At 44.4% G+C, this 21,233-nt stretch overlaps 1 protein-coding gene across 1 annotated transcript in view; it reads left to right on the top strand.

Annotated features, from left to right (window-relative positions):
- The first annotated feature begins 1,052 nt into the window (after nucleotides 1-1,052).
- WDR90 (WD repeat domain 90) overlaps nucleotides 1,053-21,233 on the top strand; it is a 240,642-nt gene continuing 220,461 nt past the window's right edge. The window contains exons 1-5 of the mRNA XM_030212253.1: nucleotides 1,053-1,123; nucleotides 4,213-4,304; nucleotides 14,534-14,710; nucleotides 16,088-16,226; nucleotides 17,016-17,186. Coding sequence (XP_030068113.1) covers nucleotides 1,114-1,123; nucleotides 4,213-4,304; nucleotides 14,534-14,710; nucleotides 16,088-16,226; nucleotides 17,016-17,186 — 589 coding nt within the window. The 5' untranslated portion in view covers nucleotides 1,053-1,113. The remainder of the gene's footprint in view (nucleotides 1,124-4,212; nucleotides 4,305-14,533; nucleotides 14,711-16,087; nucleotides 16,227-17,015; nucleotides 17,187-21,233) is intronic.

Here is a 21,233-nt window from a genome sequence, read left to right on the forward strand (position 1 = left end):
GGAGGTTTAGGTGTGATCGTGCTGATTTTGTGGTGTTTCTGGATGGCAGGTCAATGAGGTCTGTCATGTAACTTTATCTTACCACAACATCACTTTGTATTTGTTCTCACTGGAGTCGGCAAACGCCTCTCCCATACTATGTAAGCCACATTGAGCCTACAAATATGTGGGAAAATGTGGGATACAAATGTAATACAAATAGTTGGATATGGCCACAGAATTTGAAATAAATAATATTTAATCACCTGAAATGGCCAGGTATGATAAGGCTATAGTTACTTGCGTGATTGGAGGAAAAAGCCTCTGTATTCCCGATTCAGAACATATTTGAGTCTGTTAAAACGGGATGGGATCTTCATTGGCTAAAAAACCTCCGTTGATGTAATATACACTTTAATGACTTTGTCAAAAGAACAAACACTTATCTTAGTGCCGTAGTTGCAGTATGGTTTCACTTTTGTGTGCCCACAAAAGTGAAACCATACTGCAACTAGGGCACTAAGATAAGTGTTTGTTCTTTTGACATAGTCATTAAAATTATATCTGTATATTACATCAACGGAGGTTTTTTAGCCAATGTAACAAAGAAATAAATCTAGCCAGCCAGCTAGCTTGATGTAGCCAGCTAGATTCTAACCGGCTACCTACCGCCAGCTACATGTAGCCAGGTAAAAGGCAACCGCCAACCGCTACATGTGGCCGGATAGAAGGAAAATAAATACTAACCAACAAAAAAGAACGACAACGAGGAATGAATGCAGGAGGAGCTCATAAGGTTTGCTTGCTTTGTTTTGAGTGTACTGGATGACGGCTGCGCGTGGGAGTGGAAACAGAGCTTAACCTTTTGGTTTCAACCAAGGAGGTTTAACGTAGACTTACATAAGAGGCTTCAACGTTTTGACGTCATGCGTAACCCTTAATCAAACTTCCTGGACCACTCGTCTACGCGCCTTAACTGCCGGTCCTGTGCGTGATGATGTAGTACGTGCCGTGACGGTTGGTGGCGGCGCACGGCAGGGGCGGGAGGATTCGTTTTGTTTTGGCTGGCTTGAAGGGTGACTGTATCACTTGCTGGGGGTATTGCAGACGGTTTGGAAGGAGCAGCTTCGAACCATGGCTAAAGGTACTGAAAACAGCGATGTAGACTGAGGTTTCTGAGTCCTTGGCAGTGTCCATAAATTCTGTGCTACAGGCAAAGTGACCATCGGGACGGTCACCTGTTCTGCCGAGCGCGGTGACTGCAGACTTCTTAGTACATGAACAGAGTGACCCCAGTCCCATGGCACTGTTCTAACATGCTATCTGTATACTTCCTGGCTGTGGCACAGATGGACTTGGGATCTTCAGGGTTGCAGCATCACAAAAGTGATCCCAAATTACATGGCACGGCCAGGTACAGAGTGAGCTGAGATCCCAGTACAGAGTGACGCTGAAGTCCACACCATTCTCTGGATAAGAGTGATTTAGGATCCCCGAGTATTGCGGAAACCAAGACTAAACAGTGGTTCCTGATACTGTTACCCTGGATCTATACCTGATAAGCTGCTGGATCTGAATGTAACTCGCTCCTGAAAAGGTGTGAGCTAAATACTACCTAAATAAATGAATAGGTACTCCAATACTCCCCACAGAGAGAGCTTGGATATCTTAAGCAACATCAGAAAATACGTTAGGAAATCCAGTAGCTAAGGAGTAGTAAGACCAGTGTCGGCAGACTTCTACAGTTTGTGTCCCGGACATGGCAAGCACAGACCAAGTATACATATGTAATATCTCGGGCTGCATTTCGCTTAATATTTTTTGATTGCAATTAATCATACAAAGGTTTTGTTTTATCTATTTATTTCCTGCTGCAGCTCCTTGGGACTCTGGACAAGTCCTTTAACCCTCCATTGCCCCAAGTACATGTACCCCTGTATATAATATGTAAACTGCTTTGTTACCACAGAAAGGTGGTATATTAAATCCCATCCCCCTTCCCTACAGAACTGGTAATCCCCTTCTGTCGCACCCCCAGATCCAATATATCTCCCTTTCTTTTCCTTCCCTCCTCCTCTTCCCTAAGGTCCATTATCTCTCTTTTTCTCTTCCTCCCTCCCATTGTCTAGCATATCTTCCTCCCCCCTCCCCCCAGGTTTGGAATCTGTCCCTCCTCCCCGCTTGTCTGCTTTAAAGGTGGTTTCCGTTGGCAGTGTTGTGCGATATTGAATTACTAGTAAGTAGTTACTGAAATTAACTACTTTATTGATTTATTCAGTAACTAGCACAAAATGACACGGGATGTGGTTGGCCAAACCTCCTTGAAATAATCATCAGGAGATTAAGTTCTTCAATATTCACATTGGGGTTGTATGTAAGATAAATATTTTACCTCTTCAGATACCATAAGGCTTTTACAGTAAGTATTTTATTTATTTGGATTTTGCTCACAACTCTTTTAGTAGTAATTCAAGGTGAGTTACATTCAGGTACACTGGGGATTTCCCTGTCCCTGGAGGGATACCTGAGGCAATGGAGGGTTAAGTGACTTGCCCAAGGTCACAAGGAGCAGTAGTGGGATTTGAACCTGGTACCTTTGGATGTCAAGACCAGTACTCTAACCACTAGGCCACTCCTCAACTCCTAATTCTTGGCAGTGGTATGAGTAAAGGAAAAGCAATTTGTTAACTAAGCAGGTAACTAAGCAGTTCAGTTACTTTCATAAATGAGTAATTTAATTACTTTAAGCTGAGAAGTAACTAGTACCTGTGATTAATTACTTTTGAACAGTATCTAGCACAATACTGTCTGTTGATCCCCAGCAATATTGCAGGTACGCTGTCCGCTCCAAAGCGTTCCCTCGGGCACATCCCACATTTGACCAGGCTGCAGGCAGCGTATGTGCAACACTGCTGCTGCTACTGCTGAGGACCAACTGAAGACTGCCTTTAAGGTAGACTGTCATTGGAGGGGGGTGTGATGTTGAATTAGGGTGGAGTGCAAGATGTTGGATCACACAGAGGACAGGGGTTGGGAGTTGAAGAGAGCAGAAGAGATAATTGGAGGAGACAGAAGACTGTGCAACTTGATAAATCTTTTAATCACAATTAATAATGAATGCATTAATTGCAGGGTTAATTGCGATTAACTTGCATCCCTAGTAATATTGTTTCCTATCATATGCTCAGTTTGTCTTGTTGGGCAAACTGGATAGAGAGTGTGGATATTTATCTGTCATTATCTACTTTGTTACTTTTTCACTGTGAGGGTGGTGGATGCCTGGAAATACTCTTCCTTTCGATGTACTGGGGATAAAAATGGTGAAGAAATTCGAAAAGGCTTGGATAATAGAGGATCCTTTATATGGGAAGAGGAGGGAATGAAAGTATTAAGTATTTCTACTCAAAGTAAAACATACATTTATCTATTTGGATTTAGCTCATGCCCTTTTCAGTAGTTGCTCAAGGTGAGTTACATTTAGGTACTCTAGGAATTTTCCCTGTCCCTTTTATAATCCTGAAGCAATGGAGGGTTAAATGACTTGCCCAAGATCAAAATGAGCAGCAGTGGGATTTGAACCAGGCTTTTCTGGTTGTCAGCCAGTGAGTCATACAAAAGAAAAACAAAAGCATAGAGGGGAGTAACCGTCATGGAGTGGCATGTGCAACCCTGGCCATCTCTCTGGGCAAACTGGATGGACCATGCTGGCCTTTATCTTTCATCATGTACTAAGTTACAATGGCAAATACTATCTGCAGTCTTTTTGGCCACATCTGTTGTGCTGTTTTGCCAGCAGTGCTTGGGCACGGTCTAAGCTATGACCTTCTGATAACACCCTCTCAGGCATGGTCCATTGCTGAGTCCCAGGGCACTACTCAAATACATACTGGCCTTTGCATTAGCCACCTATGACAATGAATTCCCTGCTCCTCTCTTACCCCCACTTTCTGGGTGTGAGAGTACTCATGATTTTACCCTGCATTGCTTGGGCACAAATTAACCATCTGGCTTATTCCTTGTGCTTTGATTAGGCATAGGTTGATAACTCTCACTTCTGAAGTGTCTGGATACAGGTCATCCTTCACTGACCAGGTGGCATAAAAACTAATGTCTACTGGATACAGTTGAACCTGTTCTTACTTTTTATATCATATGATGATATGTGCATGGATTATTTCTTTGGTACTTAAACTATGACTGAATGATGCTGTGGCCTTTTTCTTCTCTTGGTAGTGTGGCAACACCCATTTGTAAATATTTTCAAACATGTCAAAGTAGAAGAGTGGAAGAGGTCGACCAAGGAAGGAGATGTAATTGCTTTCATGGTAAGATACTGCCACATGATATCAGCCTAGCAGGGAAATCCAGCTAAGATAATATATTGTGGTGTTTGGTAGTCAGTTCACAAAATCACCTTCCAAGTAGTCAAGTACAATAAATTTATACAGAAAAAATATTTTGACCATCAGCATCAGGGCTATAATGCCAATTCAGCCAAATACAAAAGCTCATGGCTTGCCCAGTATATGTTTCATCACTGGTCATTCAAGTGTATAACAATAAAGTGAAATGAAATAAAACTTATCTGAGTGAAAGAAAGGAAGCAGCAATGCAATCGTGTTTCAAGCGGTGGCTCCGCTTCAGGGTGCGCTATCACTGACCCAGTCAATACTTTCAAAGGTAATGATTGTGTCAGTGGTGGCAAAAGAAAATGCACCCTGAAGCAGAGCCCGCGCTCAAAACACGATTGCATTGCTGCTTCCTTTCTTTCACTCAAGTTTTATTTAATTTCACTTTATTGTTGTACATTTGAATGACCAATGATGAAACGCATACTGGGCAAGCCATAAGCTTTTGTACTTGGCTGAATTTTCATTATAGCCCTGATGTTGATGGTCAAAATATTTTTTTTTACTGTATAGATTTATTGTACTTGAAAGGTGTTTTTGTGAACTGTCCATTTCCTACACCCAGTTCTAATGTTTTTGTATATTGGTAGTGTTTGCAGTGACATATGCTGTATCACTAACTGGACCAATTCTGACTAGGCTTTTCCACCTGTTTGTTGGGTTACCCCTCCATTGGTAGGCTAAACTGTGGTCTAGGTTGCCTTTCACCATCTGGACCAGGTCATATAACATTAGTTGTTGTTATGGATTTTAGAAGGAGGATGCACTAAGTGGGGTTTATTCAATAACATGTTTCTCCATAGATACAGAAAGTGGGAAAGTCTGGCTGGATAGACTGTCTGACTGTCCAGTCAGATTTTTACTGTCAGACCTCTGAATGTTTTAGTGCTTCTTTTTATTCACTGACACTTCTGTATTGCCCATTCAAAAACAGCTCAAGATGTGTTAAAAAACACATTTGTTTCTTCCACTTGGGGTGTGCTTTGTAGATCTACATTGAGCTTGTACTTCCAGCAGCATGCTCTTTGCTCTGTTTTCTCTGTTCTGTGTTTCTATCCAGTTAACTGACAAGGTAATGTATCATCTGTTTCAGATTCTCTTTGAAAATGCAGTTGTGAAGAGGATTAGCCTAGTGATTAAAGCACTGAACCATGCTTTAGAATTCCATAGGTTAACACTTGTGTGTATTACCTTAGGCAAGCTACTATGTCAGCCTGGGTATTTCGAATACAATTGAAAATGAAGCATTTTGTTTTCACTGAGCTCTCCTAGAAAGAAAAAAAATGCTTCTCATTTTGGATTTGTTTCATGCTTTTTCAACTGTTAGAGTACAAATCATGTTACTCTAGATCTGGGTCTACATCATGACTAGGTGCCTGCATGACTAGGTTAGTTTGTGGCAATGAACCCAAAGAACAGGAAAGCAAGCGTGGTCTGGCCCTTGATTCCAAAGCTTCCTGTACTGCTTCTAAAGCTTCACATTGAGGAATAGAGGTGTACAATGCGCATACATCCAATGATGCTAATATTGTAGTGTTGGAAAGTTCCACCTTTTTTATTTGGTTCAAAAAATCGGTGGAATCTTTTATATATGCCGGTATTTCTTCCACCAAAGGACGCAGAAAGACGTCTACATATTGGCAAATACGTTCTGAGATAGAATTACGTGCTGAGACTATAGGTCTTCCTGGAGGTCTTTCTAGGTTTTTGTGAATTTTTGGGACTGTATACAAAATAGGAATCTTGGCCTTAAAATGACAGAGAAAATTACTTTCTTTAGATGTCACAAATCCTGCTTTCATTGCACCTTTTGTCAAACTTTGCAGCTGGGCTAGAATATCCAATGAAGGATCCTCCTCCAGAAGTTGATACGTGGATTCGTCCTGTAGCTGGCTGTAAATTTCTTCCATATAATATTCTTTAGATAAGATAACTATGGCTCCGCCCTTATCCGCACGGCGGATTACTATGGAAGGTTCTTTTTTTAACTTTTGTAAAGCTTTCCATTGCTTAATTGACATGTTGTGCCATGTTTTCTGATGCTCTTGCTCCATTTGTTCAATTTCCATAAGCACCAATTGCCGAAATATTCCAATCGTGGGATCTATAGGCCCTGGAGGCGTCCACACACTCCGAGCTGCACAGTTTGAAAATGAATGCCGTGAATCTTCATTCGTGCCAAAATATGTTCTTAACTGTAATACTCTAATAAATTTTTCAAAATCCACGCGAAATTGAAAAGGATGATGTTTCCTAGTAGGTATAAACGATAGACCATTCTGTAACGTGGTAAGCATGGCAGGGGGCGCTGACCTCTGGAAGGTGCCACAAGCCATGCTTACTGCCGCCGGGTGGCTTACAGTTCCAGCAACAGGCAGCTCTTGGTCACCACCTGCCCGCCCTCAGCTCCCACAACAGCTCTCCTTTTGTTCCTGCCGCCCTGTGTATAAATCTTTTATTTTACCTCAGTTGCAGCGGCGGCAGCGAAAGCAGCAGGCTCGCCTTCCCTTCCCTCTCAGTGTCCCACCCTTGCGGAAACAGGAAATTACATCAGAGGAAGGCGGGACACTGAGAGGGAAGGGAAGTCTGGAGACAAGCCTGCTGCTTTCACTGCCGCCACTGCAACTTGAGGTAAAATAAAAGATTTAAATACAGGGCAGCAGGAACAAAAAGGGGGATGTTGCAGAGAAGAGGGCGGGCAGGTGGGGCTGGGGTTGGAACTGGAACTCGGGGGCTGAAAAGGGGGCCTGTGGGGGCTGGGGCGAGTCACTGGACATGGGAGGGAAGGATAGGGGGCACAGGAGAGTTGCTGGACATGGATGGGAGGGGAGGACGGGAGAGAGGAGAAATCGCTAGATATGGAGGGGAAGGGAAGAGAATCGCTGGACATAGATGGGAGGGGAGGATGGGGTCAAAGGAGAAATGCTGGACATGGATAGGAGGGGAGGGCAGAGGAGAATCGCTGGAGATGGAAGGGGACAGGGGAGAGAGGAGAATTACTGGATATGGATGGATGGAGGAGAGAGGAGAGTTGCTGGACATGGATGGCTGGAGGGGAGGGCAGTACAAATGCTGGACATGGATGGAGGGGATGGAAGACAGGAAGGAGATGCACATGGATGGAGGGGAAGGGAGAGAGGAGAAATGCTGAGCATGGATGGGAGGGGAGGACAGGGAAGAAAGGAGAAATGTTGAACAGGGTGGGAGGGAAGGAAAGACAGAGGAAGGAGATGGAGGGGAAGAGAGAGAGAAGAAATGCTGGACATGATGGAGGGGAGGAAAGACAGAGGAGGAGAAGCACGTGAATGGAGAGAGAGGAGAAATTCTGGACATGAATGAAGGGGAGGAAAGACAGGAAGGAGATACATGGATGGAGGGGAGAGAGGAGAAATGCTGGACATGGATGGAGGGGAGGAAAGACAGAGGGAGTAGATGTTATTTTTCTTTTCCTATACTGGTGTAATATTTTCAATGATGCCTGTTTATATACGCTATGGCTGGTAAAAGGAGTGTGGCTACTGTAGGGGCAGAGCCATAGTGATCCCACATCTGGATGGGTAGGGGGTGCCGACTAATAGACTGCAGGAGGGCGCCAGAAACCTAGCATCCAATAGCAAAGATGGGAAAAATTGCCGGAAGTAACAAAAACATAGCTCTCTAGACCGAGCAAATGAGGAGAGGACAAGAAAAAACACCTCGCGCGGAAAAAGAAGAACTGAAGAGAACCACGTTCATGCGATGGGCAGGAAGGCACTCGCGCATGCAAGGTGAAGCGCAGCTCGCGCTTCGCAAAGCTCTTTTTTTAGCTATGGCAAAATTTTGGACTGGGCGACGCGGATAGGTGTCGCCCACTTGTGAGAATTATAAGCTTGCTTGTCCTCGGAGAAAGAAAATTATCAGGTAAGAAACAGAATTTTTCCTTTTCAGTTGGGGCCGGAGGGACCAGTTATGGGGACTTCAAGAACCTGACTGTCAGTATTGCTGTTCTTGCAGGCACTGGTGGTTGTAAAGGAAGCACAGGCTTGCTGTCTACACCAACTTTTATGTGACACAGCTCCCGCCTCTTGTGGACACAACATTGTTTCCCAGCATACTGGTTGAGAACCACTGCTCTAGGGTATACATGTTCAGGTCTTCAAGTCTCTTCTCATGCTGTCTTTTGTCGCAAATCACATACCCTTAAGTATGGTCTTCAGCTGGTCTTCTGAGTATCATCTGAGTAGTGAAGTGGAGATGAAGCCTGATTGGAATGGGCCCAAAGCATTTGTACTCTGTGGAATATTGGACAGCTGTACTTGTACAGCTTTTTCAATGATCTTGCCTAGGAATGATAGATTTGAGACTGGTTGATAATTTTCCAGCTTCTTTGTATCCAGGTAGTGTATTTTTTAAGGTTGGCCTGATTTTATAAGGTATTTCTTGTTTTAAACAGGTAGATGACATTCAGCTAATGGTGTGTTCATAAGGGGCTGGATACGGTTCAGTAGCTTGCATTTGACCTGTTTGACTATGCAGGAGGGACTGGGGCCCTTGTGGCATTTTGCTGGAAACTGAGGAATACTAGTGGTTTACCCAGGGCCGTGCCTAGGGTCTCTGGTGCCCCCCTGCAGACTATCAGTTGGTGCCCCCCCCTGCAGACTATCAGTTGGCGGCGGCGCCCCCCCCCCCCCCCCCCGTGAAAATGATCGCTTACCACTTGCCACACTGACAGGAATTGTCAGCAATATTCTTAGAAACAAATTGCTATACATTGCAAAATAAGATAGCAGATGTAAATTCTCAAAGTGGACATATTCCAAACACTAAAATGAAAATAAAATGATTTTTTTCTACCTTTATTGTCTGGTGACTTTCTTTTTCTGATCATGCTGGCCCAGTATCTGATTCTGCTGCTATCTGTCCTCTTAACTCCGTTTCCAGGGCTTCCTTTCCATTTATTTCTTTCCTTTCCTCCTTTCTTTTTCATTTCTGGTCCTCAGCTTCTGCCTATTTTATTTTATTTATTTTTTTATTTATTGCATTTGTATCCCACATTTTCCCACCTTTTTGCGGGCTCAGTGTGGCTTACAATACGATATGAAAGATGGAAATATAATTTGTTACAACTTGGTTATGGATTACATTGTGAAGAGTTATACAAGACAATCAAAGTGTTGTTAAGGAATATAAACACTGGAACCAAACCTTGAAACATTGGAAGGAGACAGTGGGAGGTTAAAAGGGCATTATGTATGGTATACATATTTCTGTGAGTAAAGGTATGAGTGAGGTGAGACTACGGGGGATGAGAGTTCAGAAGTGGATGTATTGATGCATTAGTGAACAGTGAGTGTGGACTTTATGTGTTTTGCTTCTTTCCGTAGATTTTTTCAAAAAGATGGGTCTTCAATAGTTTGCGGAAGGAGGTTTGCTCGTGGATCGTTCTCAGGTTGCGCGGCAGTGCATTCCAGAACTGCGTGCCCATATGAGAAAAGGCTGACGCGTGTAGCGTCTTGTATTTTACGCCCTTGCAATTAGGGAAGTGTAGGTTGAGGAAGGTTCTGGATGATCTTTTGGCGTTTCTGGGTGGTAGGTCTATTAACTCAGACATGTAGGCTGGAGCTTCGCCGTGAATGATTTTGTGGATTAATGTGCATACTTTAAAAGTAATGCGTTCCTTGAGTGGAAGCCAGTGTAGCTTCTCTCGTAAGGGTTTTGCACTTTCATATTTTGATTTTCCGAAGATGAGTCTGGCTGCTGTATTCTGGGCTGTTTGAAGTTTCCTCAGTATTTGCTCTTTGCAACCTGCGTATAGTGAGTTGCAGTAATCCAGATGGCTTAATACGAGGGATTGCACTAGGCAGCGAAAGACAGATCTTGGGAAGAATGGTCTTATTCTTTTCAGTTTCCACATGCAGTAGAACATCTTTTTGGTTGTATTGTTTGCATGAGTTTCGAGTGTTAAGTGGCGGTCGATAGTGACTCCAAGGATTTTTAGCGTTTCTGAGATTGGAAGGTTTAATTTTGGTGTGTTTATGGTGGTAAATTCGTTCGTGTTGTATTGGGAGGTGAGTATCAGGCATTGAGTTTTTTCTGCATTTAATTTCAGACGAAATGCATTTGCCCATGTGTTCATGATGTGTAGACTTTGATTTCGTTATAGATTTCTTTGATGTCCTGTTTGAAAGGGATGTATATTGTTACATCATCGGCGTATATATATGGGTTGAGGTTATGGTTTGATAGGAGTTTTGCCAAAGGGATCATCATTAGGTTGAAAATGGTTGGTGAGAGGGGTGATCCTTGTGGTACTCCACATTCAGGTGTCCATGCATTAGATGTGGTTGAATTTGATGTAACTTGATACGAACGCTGTGTTAGGAACCCCTTGAACCAGTTCAGGACATTTTCTCCAATGCCAAAATATTCAAGTATGTGTAATAGAATTCCGTGGTCAACCATATCGAAGGCACTTGACATGTCAAATTGTAGGAGGAGTATATTGTTTCTGGTTGCTATTATTTGTTTAAATTTAGTCATAAGGGTGACTAAGACCGTTTCTGTGCTATGATTTGATCGGAATCCTGATTGGGCATCATGCAGTATTGAGTGTTTGTTTAGGTAGTTTGTGAGTTGTTTTGTTACCATTCCTTCAGTTATTTTGGTTATTAGTGGTATGGATGCTACTGGTCTGTAATTGGTTATTTCGCTCGTGCTTTTCTTTGTGTCTTTAGGAATTGGGGTGAGTAAGATTTTTCCTTTTTCTTTTGGGAAAAGTCCGTTTTGTAGCATGAAGTTTACGTGGCTCGTTAGGTCTATTATGAATTGTTGAGGAGCAGATTTCATGAGGTTATTTGGGCAAATGTCTAGTTTGCAGTGGGATTTGACAAATCTTTTAAGTGTTTCAGAGATGAGGTCTTCTGATAGTAGTTCGAATTCGGTCCAGGTTCTGTCTGCTGGGTATGTTCCTTCTTCTGGATCTAGACAATCTAGAATTGTGGCGTATTCAATAGGGCTAGCGGGTATTTTGAGTCGTAATTGTATAATTTTCTCCTCAAAGTATTTTGCAAGGTTGTCTACATCTGGTATGTCTTTGCCGTTGTTTATGACTGGTGTGGTGTCTAACAGTTTGTTCACAAGGTTGAAGAGTTTATGTGTGTCTTTGTAGTTTGGTCCTATTATTGTTTTGTAATGTAGTCTTTTAGTCTGTTTTATGGTATATTTGTATTTTCTCCGATGCAATTTCCAGGCGTTTAGTGTTTGTTCGTCTCTCTTTTTGTTCCATACGCGTTCTAGTTTTCTGACTTGTGTTTTAAGTATTTTCAGCTCATCGGTGAACCATGGATTTGATTTTTTCCTGTGCGATGTTCTGGTTTGGATTGGGGCGATTTTGTCTAGTGTTGTTGTGCATACATCGTCCCATTCTTGGAGGAATTGGATGGTGTCAGCATTTGTTGACCATTCGTTCTGGTAGATCTGTTGCCAGAATATTGTGGGGTCTATTTTTCCTCTCGTTGTGTATGTTGTTCGTTCATGTTTTTTGATTGTGTTTATGTGTGTTTTTCGCCAGCAGAGAGAGACATTTGCTTTATGGTGGTCTGACCATAATGTAGGTGTCCATCTTGTGTCGGTGAGTATGATTGTTGAGTCCGGTTCGAATTTGCTTGTTATGATACCTAGTGTGTGTCCTTTTTTGTGTGTTGGTTGCGTGTTGGGTGCTTGCAGATCCCAGAGTTTTAAGAATTCTTTGCATTCTCGTGTGCTTGGTGAGGTATCATCTTCTAGGTGTAGGTTGATGTCACCTATTATAAGGATGTTTGAGGCAGATACACAGGAGTTCGAGATGAAGTCCATAAGTTGCGTTTGGGAGTCTTGCCATTTTCCTGGTGGTCTGTAGAATAGGATTGTGTTCAGGTGTCCTATTAGGTTTGGGTGATTAATCCTTGTCGATGCAATTTCAAGTTGTGGTGAGGTGGATTCACCCATAATTGTGATGGTGAATTCGGGTTTGTAAATTATGGCTGTTCCGCCTCCTCTTTTTCCATTTCTTCATCCATGTGCAGTTTTTCTCCTCTCTTCCTTTTCCCTCATTTCATCTCTCTTCCCTCCCCTCTATGTCCAGCAGTTTCTCCTCTCTCCCTGAGCCCTGCCCTCCCATCCATGCTCCTCCGTCCCCTGCCCCCTCCATTAATCCCTATCCAGCAATTCCCCTCTCTCCCTGAGCCCTGCCCTCCCATCCATGCTCCTCTGTCCCCCTCCATTAATCCCTATCCAGCAATTCCCCTCTCTCCCTGAGCCCTGCCCCTCCCATCCATGCTCCTCTGTCACCCTCCATTAATCCCTATCCAGCAATTCCCCTCTCTCCCTTCCATGACCCCCCTCGCATCCATGCTTCTCGCTCCCATGTCCCAGTTGGCCTGGCCCGCCCTCTTCTCCCCTCCCCCTTCGCATCCATGCTCCTCTCTCCCCTGCCCTCCCGCTCCCATTGTTCAACTGCCCACCCTCTTCTCTCCCCCCAACATCCCTTTTCTTTTTTTTCTTTTTAAATTTACCTCCGTGGCGGTCTAGCAGCGCAGCGTCAGTGAAGGAGGCGGCGCTCCCGACGTCTCTAGCCTTCCCTTCGCTGTGTTCCGCCTTACGTCAGAAGAAGGCGGAACACAGCGAAGGGAAGGCTAGAGACGTCGGGAATGCCGCCTCCTTCACTGATGCTGCGCTGCTGGACCGCCACGGAGGTAAATTTAAAAAGAAAAAAAAGAAAAGGGATGTTGGGGGGAGAGAAGAGGGCGGGCAGGTGAACAATGGGAGCGGGAGGGCGAGCGAGGTGAGCATGGTGCGGCGGTGCCCCCCTGCCATGCTTACCCCGCTTACCGTGTTGGCACGGCCCTGGGTTTACCTCTTGTTCCATATCCCAGATTTCACTCTATCCTCCTGTCTATTTGGAGCAGCTCCTGTGACTCTCTAATAAACAGCACAGCAAGTTTCAATTACTTAAGCTCCTGATAAGGTGCCTCTTTGCAGGTCAGAAGGTCACTCCCTCTCATCCCCTCTGTGGCAGAGCAAATTTATGTACAGCAACCCTTGAGAATCTTGTTCACTAAATACCAGCAGCTTTATGGTTTTGTGAGGGGGAGAAGTTGGCACCTGGTGCAGCAGCTTGTTGCTGGACTCCAGACAGAAGGAGCTATTACTGGGCTTAATGTAAGTTGATGGTATCAGGTTACAGAGGGATTGAGCTGCTATTGCAACCTTAGATTGCCTCTTGAGAGTAGAACTGCCACTATGATGTAAAGCAGCCTCTGGTTGTTGAACATGGGTATAAAGGAGCTACCAGTGTGGTCCTTGACTGCCTCTTGCAATTGGGCTTCATAGAGAAGGAGCTGTGTGTGCAGTCTGAGCAGTCTGGTTTAAGGCTTCTTATAAAACATTGGCGTTCCTTTTTCATAAGTCTCTGTTGTAATGCTTACAGTCAGTAACACGCATCATGGGTACTTTGTCTTAATTCCCATATAATGTTATCAAAAACTTGATTTGAACTCATGATTTAACATGGCTCCCTTTTCAGAAAAGGTACTACATCTTAATGTTGGGATATTTTTGGTTCCACACCATATTGATGTCTCTTGACTGTGCATGAGAATGGAAAGAAATGTCTGGGCGATTTGGGACATTTCCATTAGGGCTTAGCTGAATGTGAGAAGAGGACAAGGAATCCAGATGGACCTGCTTAGGATGTCTGTGACAGCTCAGCTTTAGACAAGAGGAAGTATGTGCCTGTGGAATGAGGGGTGCTGTATTATGGTGGGGGTGGCTTGGAACCTTTCCCCCATATTAACACTGTAGTCAGCTTTTACATTAAGCAGTGGTTGCAGTTTTTACTTGTATACCCAGATACTTAGTGCTGAGCTGTACCTAGATATGCTACTGAGTATCTGAGTATAAAGCGGCTATTTTACTGTCTTAAGTTGTCCAGATAGTTATCTGGGTACCGGCAGTGAATGATGGAGATACCCAGATAATGTGTAGCTTAGCCCCCAGACCACCCTTCTCCAGATAATGCTGCTGAAATAAAGAGAATGACACTTATCTGGGTAGGAGCCAATCTACCCAGGTAGCCGCCACTGAATATGATCTCTTTGTCTTTTTCACTGTGTGTTTGCTTTCTGCAGGACAAGAGGCTGAAGAGTACAGTGTATCGTATCCGGGGATCCATTCCTGCCAGCAACTATATTCAGCTGCCCAAGACTGGCTCACAATCCCTGGGACTGACTGGTCGCTATCTATACCTACTCTTCAGGCCCATCCCAGGCAAGCACTTCGTTGTCCACCTGGATGTGACCACGGAGGTGTGTGAGAGGAGTGTTGCACTTCGTGATGTGAGGGCCTGGCTAGGTGCAGCGTCGTACTTTGAATTCACCTGTGTGGTGAATCGGGAGCAGAGCTGTAGCACTGATGGGGTTACTGTTTGCAATTTTATTAATAAAGTGCTTGCCATACTGTAGGAGATTGTTTTTTTTTAAATGATGCTGCAGTTCTTCTTAGGTTCTTTAGGGCATCTTAGAGATGAAAGGACAAGGTTGACTGTACATCAGCTTGGGGGTGTCAAGCCACAGTCCCACTTACAAGTTAGGAGGCTCACAGGAAAAAAGTAGAACTGAAAATTAATGCTGGGTCCATGTCATGATGCTGGTGCTGCTAGTGCCAACACTGATATTTACTGAGGACAGTTTTAAAAAAGCCATGTGCCCCTATAAATAGACTTCTTTGAAAACTGCTCACCCAGTCTATGATGATCCACACTATCTGCAATTTTGTGGATGCAGTCCTAGGGCAGGGTTAGGCATTTTCAAACCATGTGCATCGATCTCACCAGAAAAAGTATATAGACAAAGATCTAGTTCAAACCTCTGTGGGTAATTTTTTTCCTTGGGGAGCTTTCAGTGGTAAATACATGTAAAGTACCCCTGATCTTTGCACTTGCCTATACTTTGTCAAACATTTGTAGCACTGAGTGACGCAATGTGTACCTCAGCTTGTGAGGCTGTCAGTGGCACCTGAGTGGTCTCTACTTCACACTTTCATCACACTGCAACATTCCTGGAACATGCAAAACAGAGCTTATTTTCATACTATGATTTTAGAGAAAGTTAATTAAACAAAGCATAACAAAACAAATCCCAGAATTATTGAAGGTGAAAATATTTCAAACCCCAAAATACACCAATACCAAAAAGAGATTTTAATAGACTGCTTTTGGAGAGCACTTCATGGCTTGTCTTCTAGGAATATGCTTTTATTTGTGCTCCTTCAGGCCAGTTGCTGTTTTTTCCAGTCCTTGTTTGCCTTTGAGACACTGATATAGCCCAGTTCTTGTTGGATCAAGTGGAGGAGTGGCCTAGTGGTTAGGGTGGTGGACTTTGGTCCTGGGGAACTGAAGAACTGAGTTCGATTCCCACTTCAGGCACAGGCAGCTCCTTGTGACTCTGGGCAAGTCACTTAACCCTCCATTGCCCCATGTAAGCCGCATTGAACCTGCCATGAGTGGGAAAGCGCGGGGTACAAATGTAACAAAACAAAACAAAAAATCTCAACTGGTCCCCCTTCTTAGCAGTGCATGAATGAGAAACTCTCTTAGGTCCAACCATCCAGGCTCTGTGATCCTGTGACTAGTTCTCATGTTTTTTCTCCAGCTGAGTAATCCTGCTCCTCTTTTTCTTCCTTAGGATGGCCAGGTCATTCGCATCTCCTTCTCCAACCTTTTCAAGGAGTTCAAGTCTACAGCCACCTGGCTTCAGTTTCCATTCATCTGTGGAGCAGTGAAGGGATCAGTGTATGAGAGCACAGCACGGACAGCCAAGCAAGGTGTAGTTAGGAGGAACACAAGTACCATTTAAGGAAGTCATCTATTTAAAAGTTTTGTTATCGTCTGAGACTAGCAAACCAAATTAGTCACTTCCTGGAGTCAATGTTCAAAGTGAAACAGATCCTGGCCAGTTAAATCACTTGTTCTGGGCCACTGGTCATATTCGGCGATTTCTGGAGGGGGAGTCAGTACTTGGCTGATTTAGTGCTAATATTCAGCTCTTAACTGGCCTAGGTAACTGCATAAATAGGGCTGCATAAAAGTCAGTCCTATTTTTATGTGGTTCACCATAGCGGGTTAAGTGCTGAATATCAGACTTAACCAGCAGTGTTTTTGCCGACTTGGTATACCTTGTAAATTCAATACCAGAGCCTGGACATAGCCCAGCATTGTGTTTCTGGGGATAAAGCCAGCGGCGGTCAGCAAAATGCTGGTCGTCGCTGGCTGAATGTTAGGCTTCTGTTTTTATTTTCCATCTAAAACCTAATCTTGCCTCCTTTGGCCATTAACCTGTTATATTTGTGGTATTTTTTTAAGGGAACTGTTTGAGGCAATATATTGTATAGCTAATATATAGTTGTAGATTGTTGCTTACTGTCTTAGAGCCATTTACCTGCCACATGCTGCTTTGGCTGGAACCGCATGTGGATGAAAGTCTTCAGTCTCAGTTGCAGTGATCAGACATTCTAGTGACACAGCAAGTCCTGAGCTTAGCTCTTGGAATGCTGCATCAGTGTTCAGTGACATGGAGGTTAACTGCTGACTCTTTTCTGGATTTGTGCATATAGATCTGGTGGGTCCTGCACCAGTGGGAGCCCGTTGGACCTGCCTCCTGCTTGACCTGCATTACATCCTCTCCATGTATCTGAATCGTCGCTACAGCCATCTGAAAAACATCAAACTGTGCTCCAACTTGCTAGTGAAAAACTTGTTCACTAGTGACCTGCTCTTTGAACCAGGTTAGGTGCCAGAGGATGAGGTGGGGAAGAGTAGCCACAGGAAGAGGTTGGTTGGTTTGTCTGCACAAGTGAAAAAGAAGTAGGTGTGCTTTATCTGTCTGCCCTTCCAACCATTATATAATCTGGCATTTATCCATACAGACCTCTGCTGATCATTATAATCCAGAGGTTTATCCAGTGTAGCCTTTCTTCTCGGAGGACAAGCAGGCCTTCTTCTCAGATCATCCGATGGAACCCAATATGGGTGCTGACTAGCAATTGAAGTAGAAAGTTCTAGCAGCGTCCATTGTGTGTGTGCGGGTGCCTTCCTGTCCAATGCTTGAGTGCAGGTCCTCCAGTTTTCTTTTTTCCATGGTGCCGAGAGGACGTGTTCATGTGTGCTGTCCTCACGCTGTGCTTTTTAATTTCCTCGGCGTCCCTCTTGACTGGCACAGATGGGTTATTAGGCTACTCTCTTTTACCAGCAGATAGAGACTGAGAACACACTGAACTTCAAGACACTTTATATGTGGGCTGTGCAGTCCCTTGGAATTCAGTCAGTTCTCAGTCTCAGCAGATGGTAGCAGTGGTAAGTCTGTGCAGTCCCTTTTCTCTCTAACCCTCCCCCCCCATCACCACCAAAAACCCCCCCCAAACAAACTAATAACGTAAAGAGACTTAAATAAATCAGTACAACAAGACCTTGGCAAGAGGAGATCATGGTTTTTATCCCATTGTTTCTTAACAAAACAGGGAGTTTACTTACGTTTCTTCCTGCTTGCTTGACTGGGTTGAGACATAAGTACATAAGTATTGCCATACTGGGAAAGACCAAAGGTCCATCGAGCCCAGCATCCTGTTTCTAATAGTGGCCAATCCAGGTCACAAATACCCGGCAAGATCCCAAAAATGTACAAAACATTTTATACTGCTTATTCCAGAAATAGTAGATTTTCCCCAAGTCCATTTAATAACAGTCTATGGACTGTTGGGGATCAGTGTATGGGGTCTGTGTTTCCCTGGGGCACACACTCGTGTGATCTGTGTTCACTTCAGGTTAGCTTAGCTGGCCTTCTCTGCCTCGTGGCAGACAGGCAGCTTTGAGCTGGAGGTGTCTGCCTGCAGCAGTCAGTGCTGCCTTGAAGATTTCTAATAAAACAGGAAAAAAAAAAAGCAACGAGAGAGTAGATTCATATAGCAAAGCAGGGCCTTCCGCCTAGTTAGCAATCCAAGTTTTTTTTTTTGGGCTGCTCCTGCGAGGGTCTGTCTTGAGGGATCGCGTGTCATGGCAGCTCCGCATTTGAAGCACTGCCCATTCTATCAGTGTCGTGGCTTGAATACGGTGGGGGTATGCTGTTTTTGCTCTGAGCGTGAGTAGGGGCTGGCCTCACTTCTGTTGTCTTCAGGGTCAGCTCCATTGTGCTCTGCTGCGGCGCCATGTGTAAGCTCCAAGGTGCAGGTGATGATGGAGTAGAGCGGACAGATGTGAAGCGTTTGTTTACACTTTCAAACAACAAAACCAGGGGACACAAGATGAAGCTAGAATATGGTAGATTTAAAACAAAATAGGAGAAAGTTTTTCTTTACTCAGCGTGTAGTTAGACTCTGGAACTCGTTGCCGGAGAATGTAGTGACAGCAGCTGGCCTTACGGAATTTAAAGGGTGGTTTGGACAGATTCCTGAGGGAAAGGTCCATTGAACATTATTATTATTTTTTTTTTTGGGGGGTGGGGGTGGGGTTGCCGGGTCCTTGAAGCCTGGATTGGCCACTGTCAGAGACAGGATGCTGGGCTTGATGGACCCTTGGTCTTTTCCCAGTATGGCGGTGCTTATGGCACCAGTTTCGGCGGTAACCGCCACCATTTTGGATGCCTTGCCCATTCCGGACCTCATCCTGCGACTGGAGCTGGTGGTGTCTGAGGGAGTCTGTGGTTTCTGCCTCGGGACATTCTGCAGAATCCTGCCCACATTTTGTTTGGAACAAGCAAGCCCACCACCTCAAAAAAACAAAGCAAACAAGCTAAGTGTAATTTTTCATCTACACGTTAGAACTTTTGAATCATTTGCTAAGCAAAGGCAATCTGTTCTATAGGTAAGATGGTTAGGGTTTTGTGCTGTGATGGCAGGATGGTGACATTACAAATTTTGATTCTTGACTGCGGTCATGTGTAATGCGCCGAACACTGAGCACAAGTCACGTTATATAATTAGTGATGACAAAAAAATATTTATAAAAATGTTATAGAAAGATAGAGTACGAGGTTTCTTCTCGAGTTTATGATTTTCAAAGATTAAGAAACCGAAAATTTATGAAAACCCAGACTATTTGGATTAAATTTTAACTGCCAGACCCTTGACCATTCTTAACGTTTGGAGGTCCCTTCTCATGGTTTCTACTCCCTCCAGGGTATCCACTCTATTGGGCATCTTCGTGTCATCCACAGGCAAATTTTTCCTTCTATTCCTGAAGTAATGTCTCTCACAAGTATATTAAACAGAATTGGCCCCATCACCGACCCCTGAGGCACTCCACTAACCTTCTTATCCTCTGAGCAGGTTCCATTTACCACCACCCTCTACCACCTGTTGTCAACCAGTTTCCTATCCAGTTCATCACTTTGGGTCCTCTTAGCTTATTCATGAGTCTTCTGTGGGGGACCATATCAAAGGCTTTGCTGAAATTGAAGTAGATTACATCTAGCGCATGTCTTTAATCCAATTCTTTGGTCATCCAGTCGAAGAAATCAAAAAGATTTGTTTGGCAGGATTTTCCTTTGGTAAAGTCATGTTGCCTCGGATTCTGTAACCTGTTGGCTTCTAGAAAGTTAACTATCCTGTCCTTCTACAGTGACTCCATTATTTTTCCTACCACCAACAGTTCCGGCCATTGAGGAAGATCAGGGCCGTTATTCTATCTATTTCGTGGTTCCCAAGAAGGAAGGCTCCTTTCGGCCCATCTTGGACCTGAAGGGTATGAATTGGGCATTGAAGATCTCGTCCTTCCGCATGGAGACCCTGAGGTCCATCATTGCAGCTGCTCAGCCTGGTGAATTCCTGATGGATCTGGATCTCACTGAAGCTTATTTTTACATTCCCATCTGTCGAGCTCGCCAACGGGCCCTTCACTTCACAGTTTTGGGGAGGCATTATCAGTTTTGTGCACTCCCTTTTGGACTGGCTATGGCACCCTGCATCTTTTCCAAGGTGATAGTGGTCGTGGCGGCAGCGTTTTGGAAGGAGAGAATTCTGGTCTACCTTTGTCTGGACAATTGACTCTGGCAAAATTCTGTCAGGAGAGTGTCTGGGTTATGGCCAAGTTATTCAAGTTCTTCAGGAATTGGACTGGGTGGTCAACCTAGCCAAAAGTTGCTTAGAACCTTCGTATCATTGGTCTGCCTGGGGGTCCAGTTTGACAAGAGGTGAAGCAGAGTATTTCTGCCGGATGCATGCATTCAGAAGCTGCAAGGGCAGATTTTTTGGCTGATCTGGGCCAGGGCTCCTCATGTCCTGGACCGTCTTCAGATGCTTGGCTCCATTGTGGTGGCTCCGGATGTGGTTCTGTGGACCAAGGCTCTCATGTGTCTTCTTTAGACCACTCTCCTTTTGTGGTGGTCCCCTTAATCTCAGGACCTGGAAGTCTGGCTGAATCTGCAGGGGCTGGCAAGGTTCAGCCTGCACTAGTGGATGGTCAACTCCCATTTGTTGAAGGGAGTCAATCTAGAGATGCCAGAGTGGCTGATTTTAACCATAGATACCATTCTGTTCGGCTGGGGGGGGGGGGGGGGGGGGGGCTCATTGCGAAGGACAAGTGGCACAGGGCCGCTAGTCAGTGGAGGAGTCTGGTTGGTCGATCAGTGTATTGGGGATGCGAGTGATTCAGTTGGCGATGTTGGTGTTTCATGATTCTCTCCTTGGACATGCAGTCCAGGTGTTCTTAGACAACGCCATGACTGTGACGTATGTGAATTGTCAGGGGGGCACGAAGAGTCTGTTGGTGGCTCAGGAGGTGGTGCAGATTTTTGCATAGGTAGAAGGTCGCCTAGAGGCTCTCTCAGCCACTCATGTTGC

This window comes from Microcaecilia unicolor, chromosome 8 (genome assembly GCF_901765095.1).
Source record: "Microcaecilia unicolor chromosome 8, aMicUni1.1, whole genome shotgun sequence".
Lineage (NCBI taxonomy): Eukaryota > Metazoa > Chordata > Amphibia > Gymnophiona > Siphonopidae > Microcaecilia > Microcaecilia unicolor.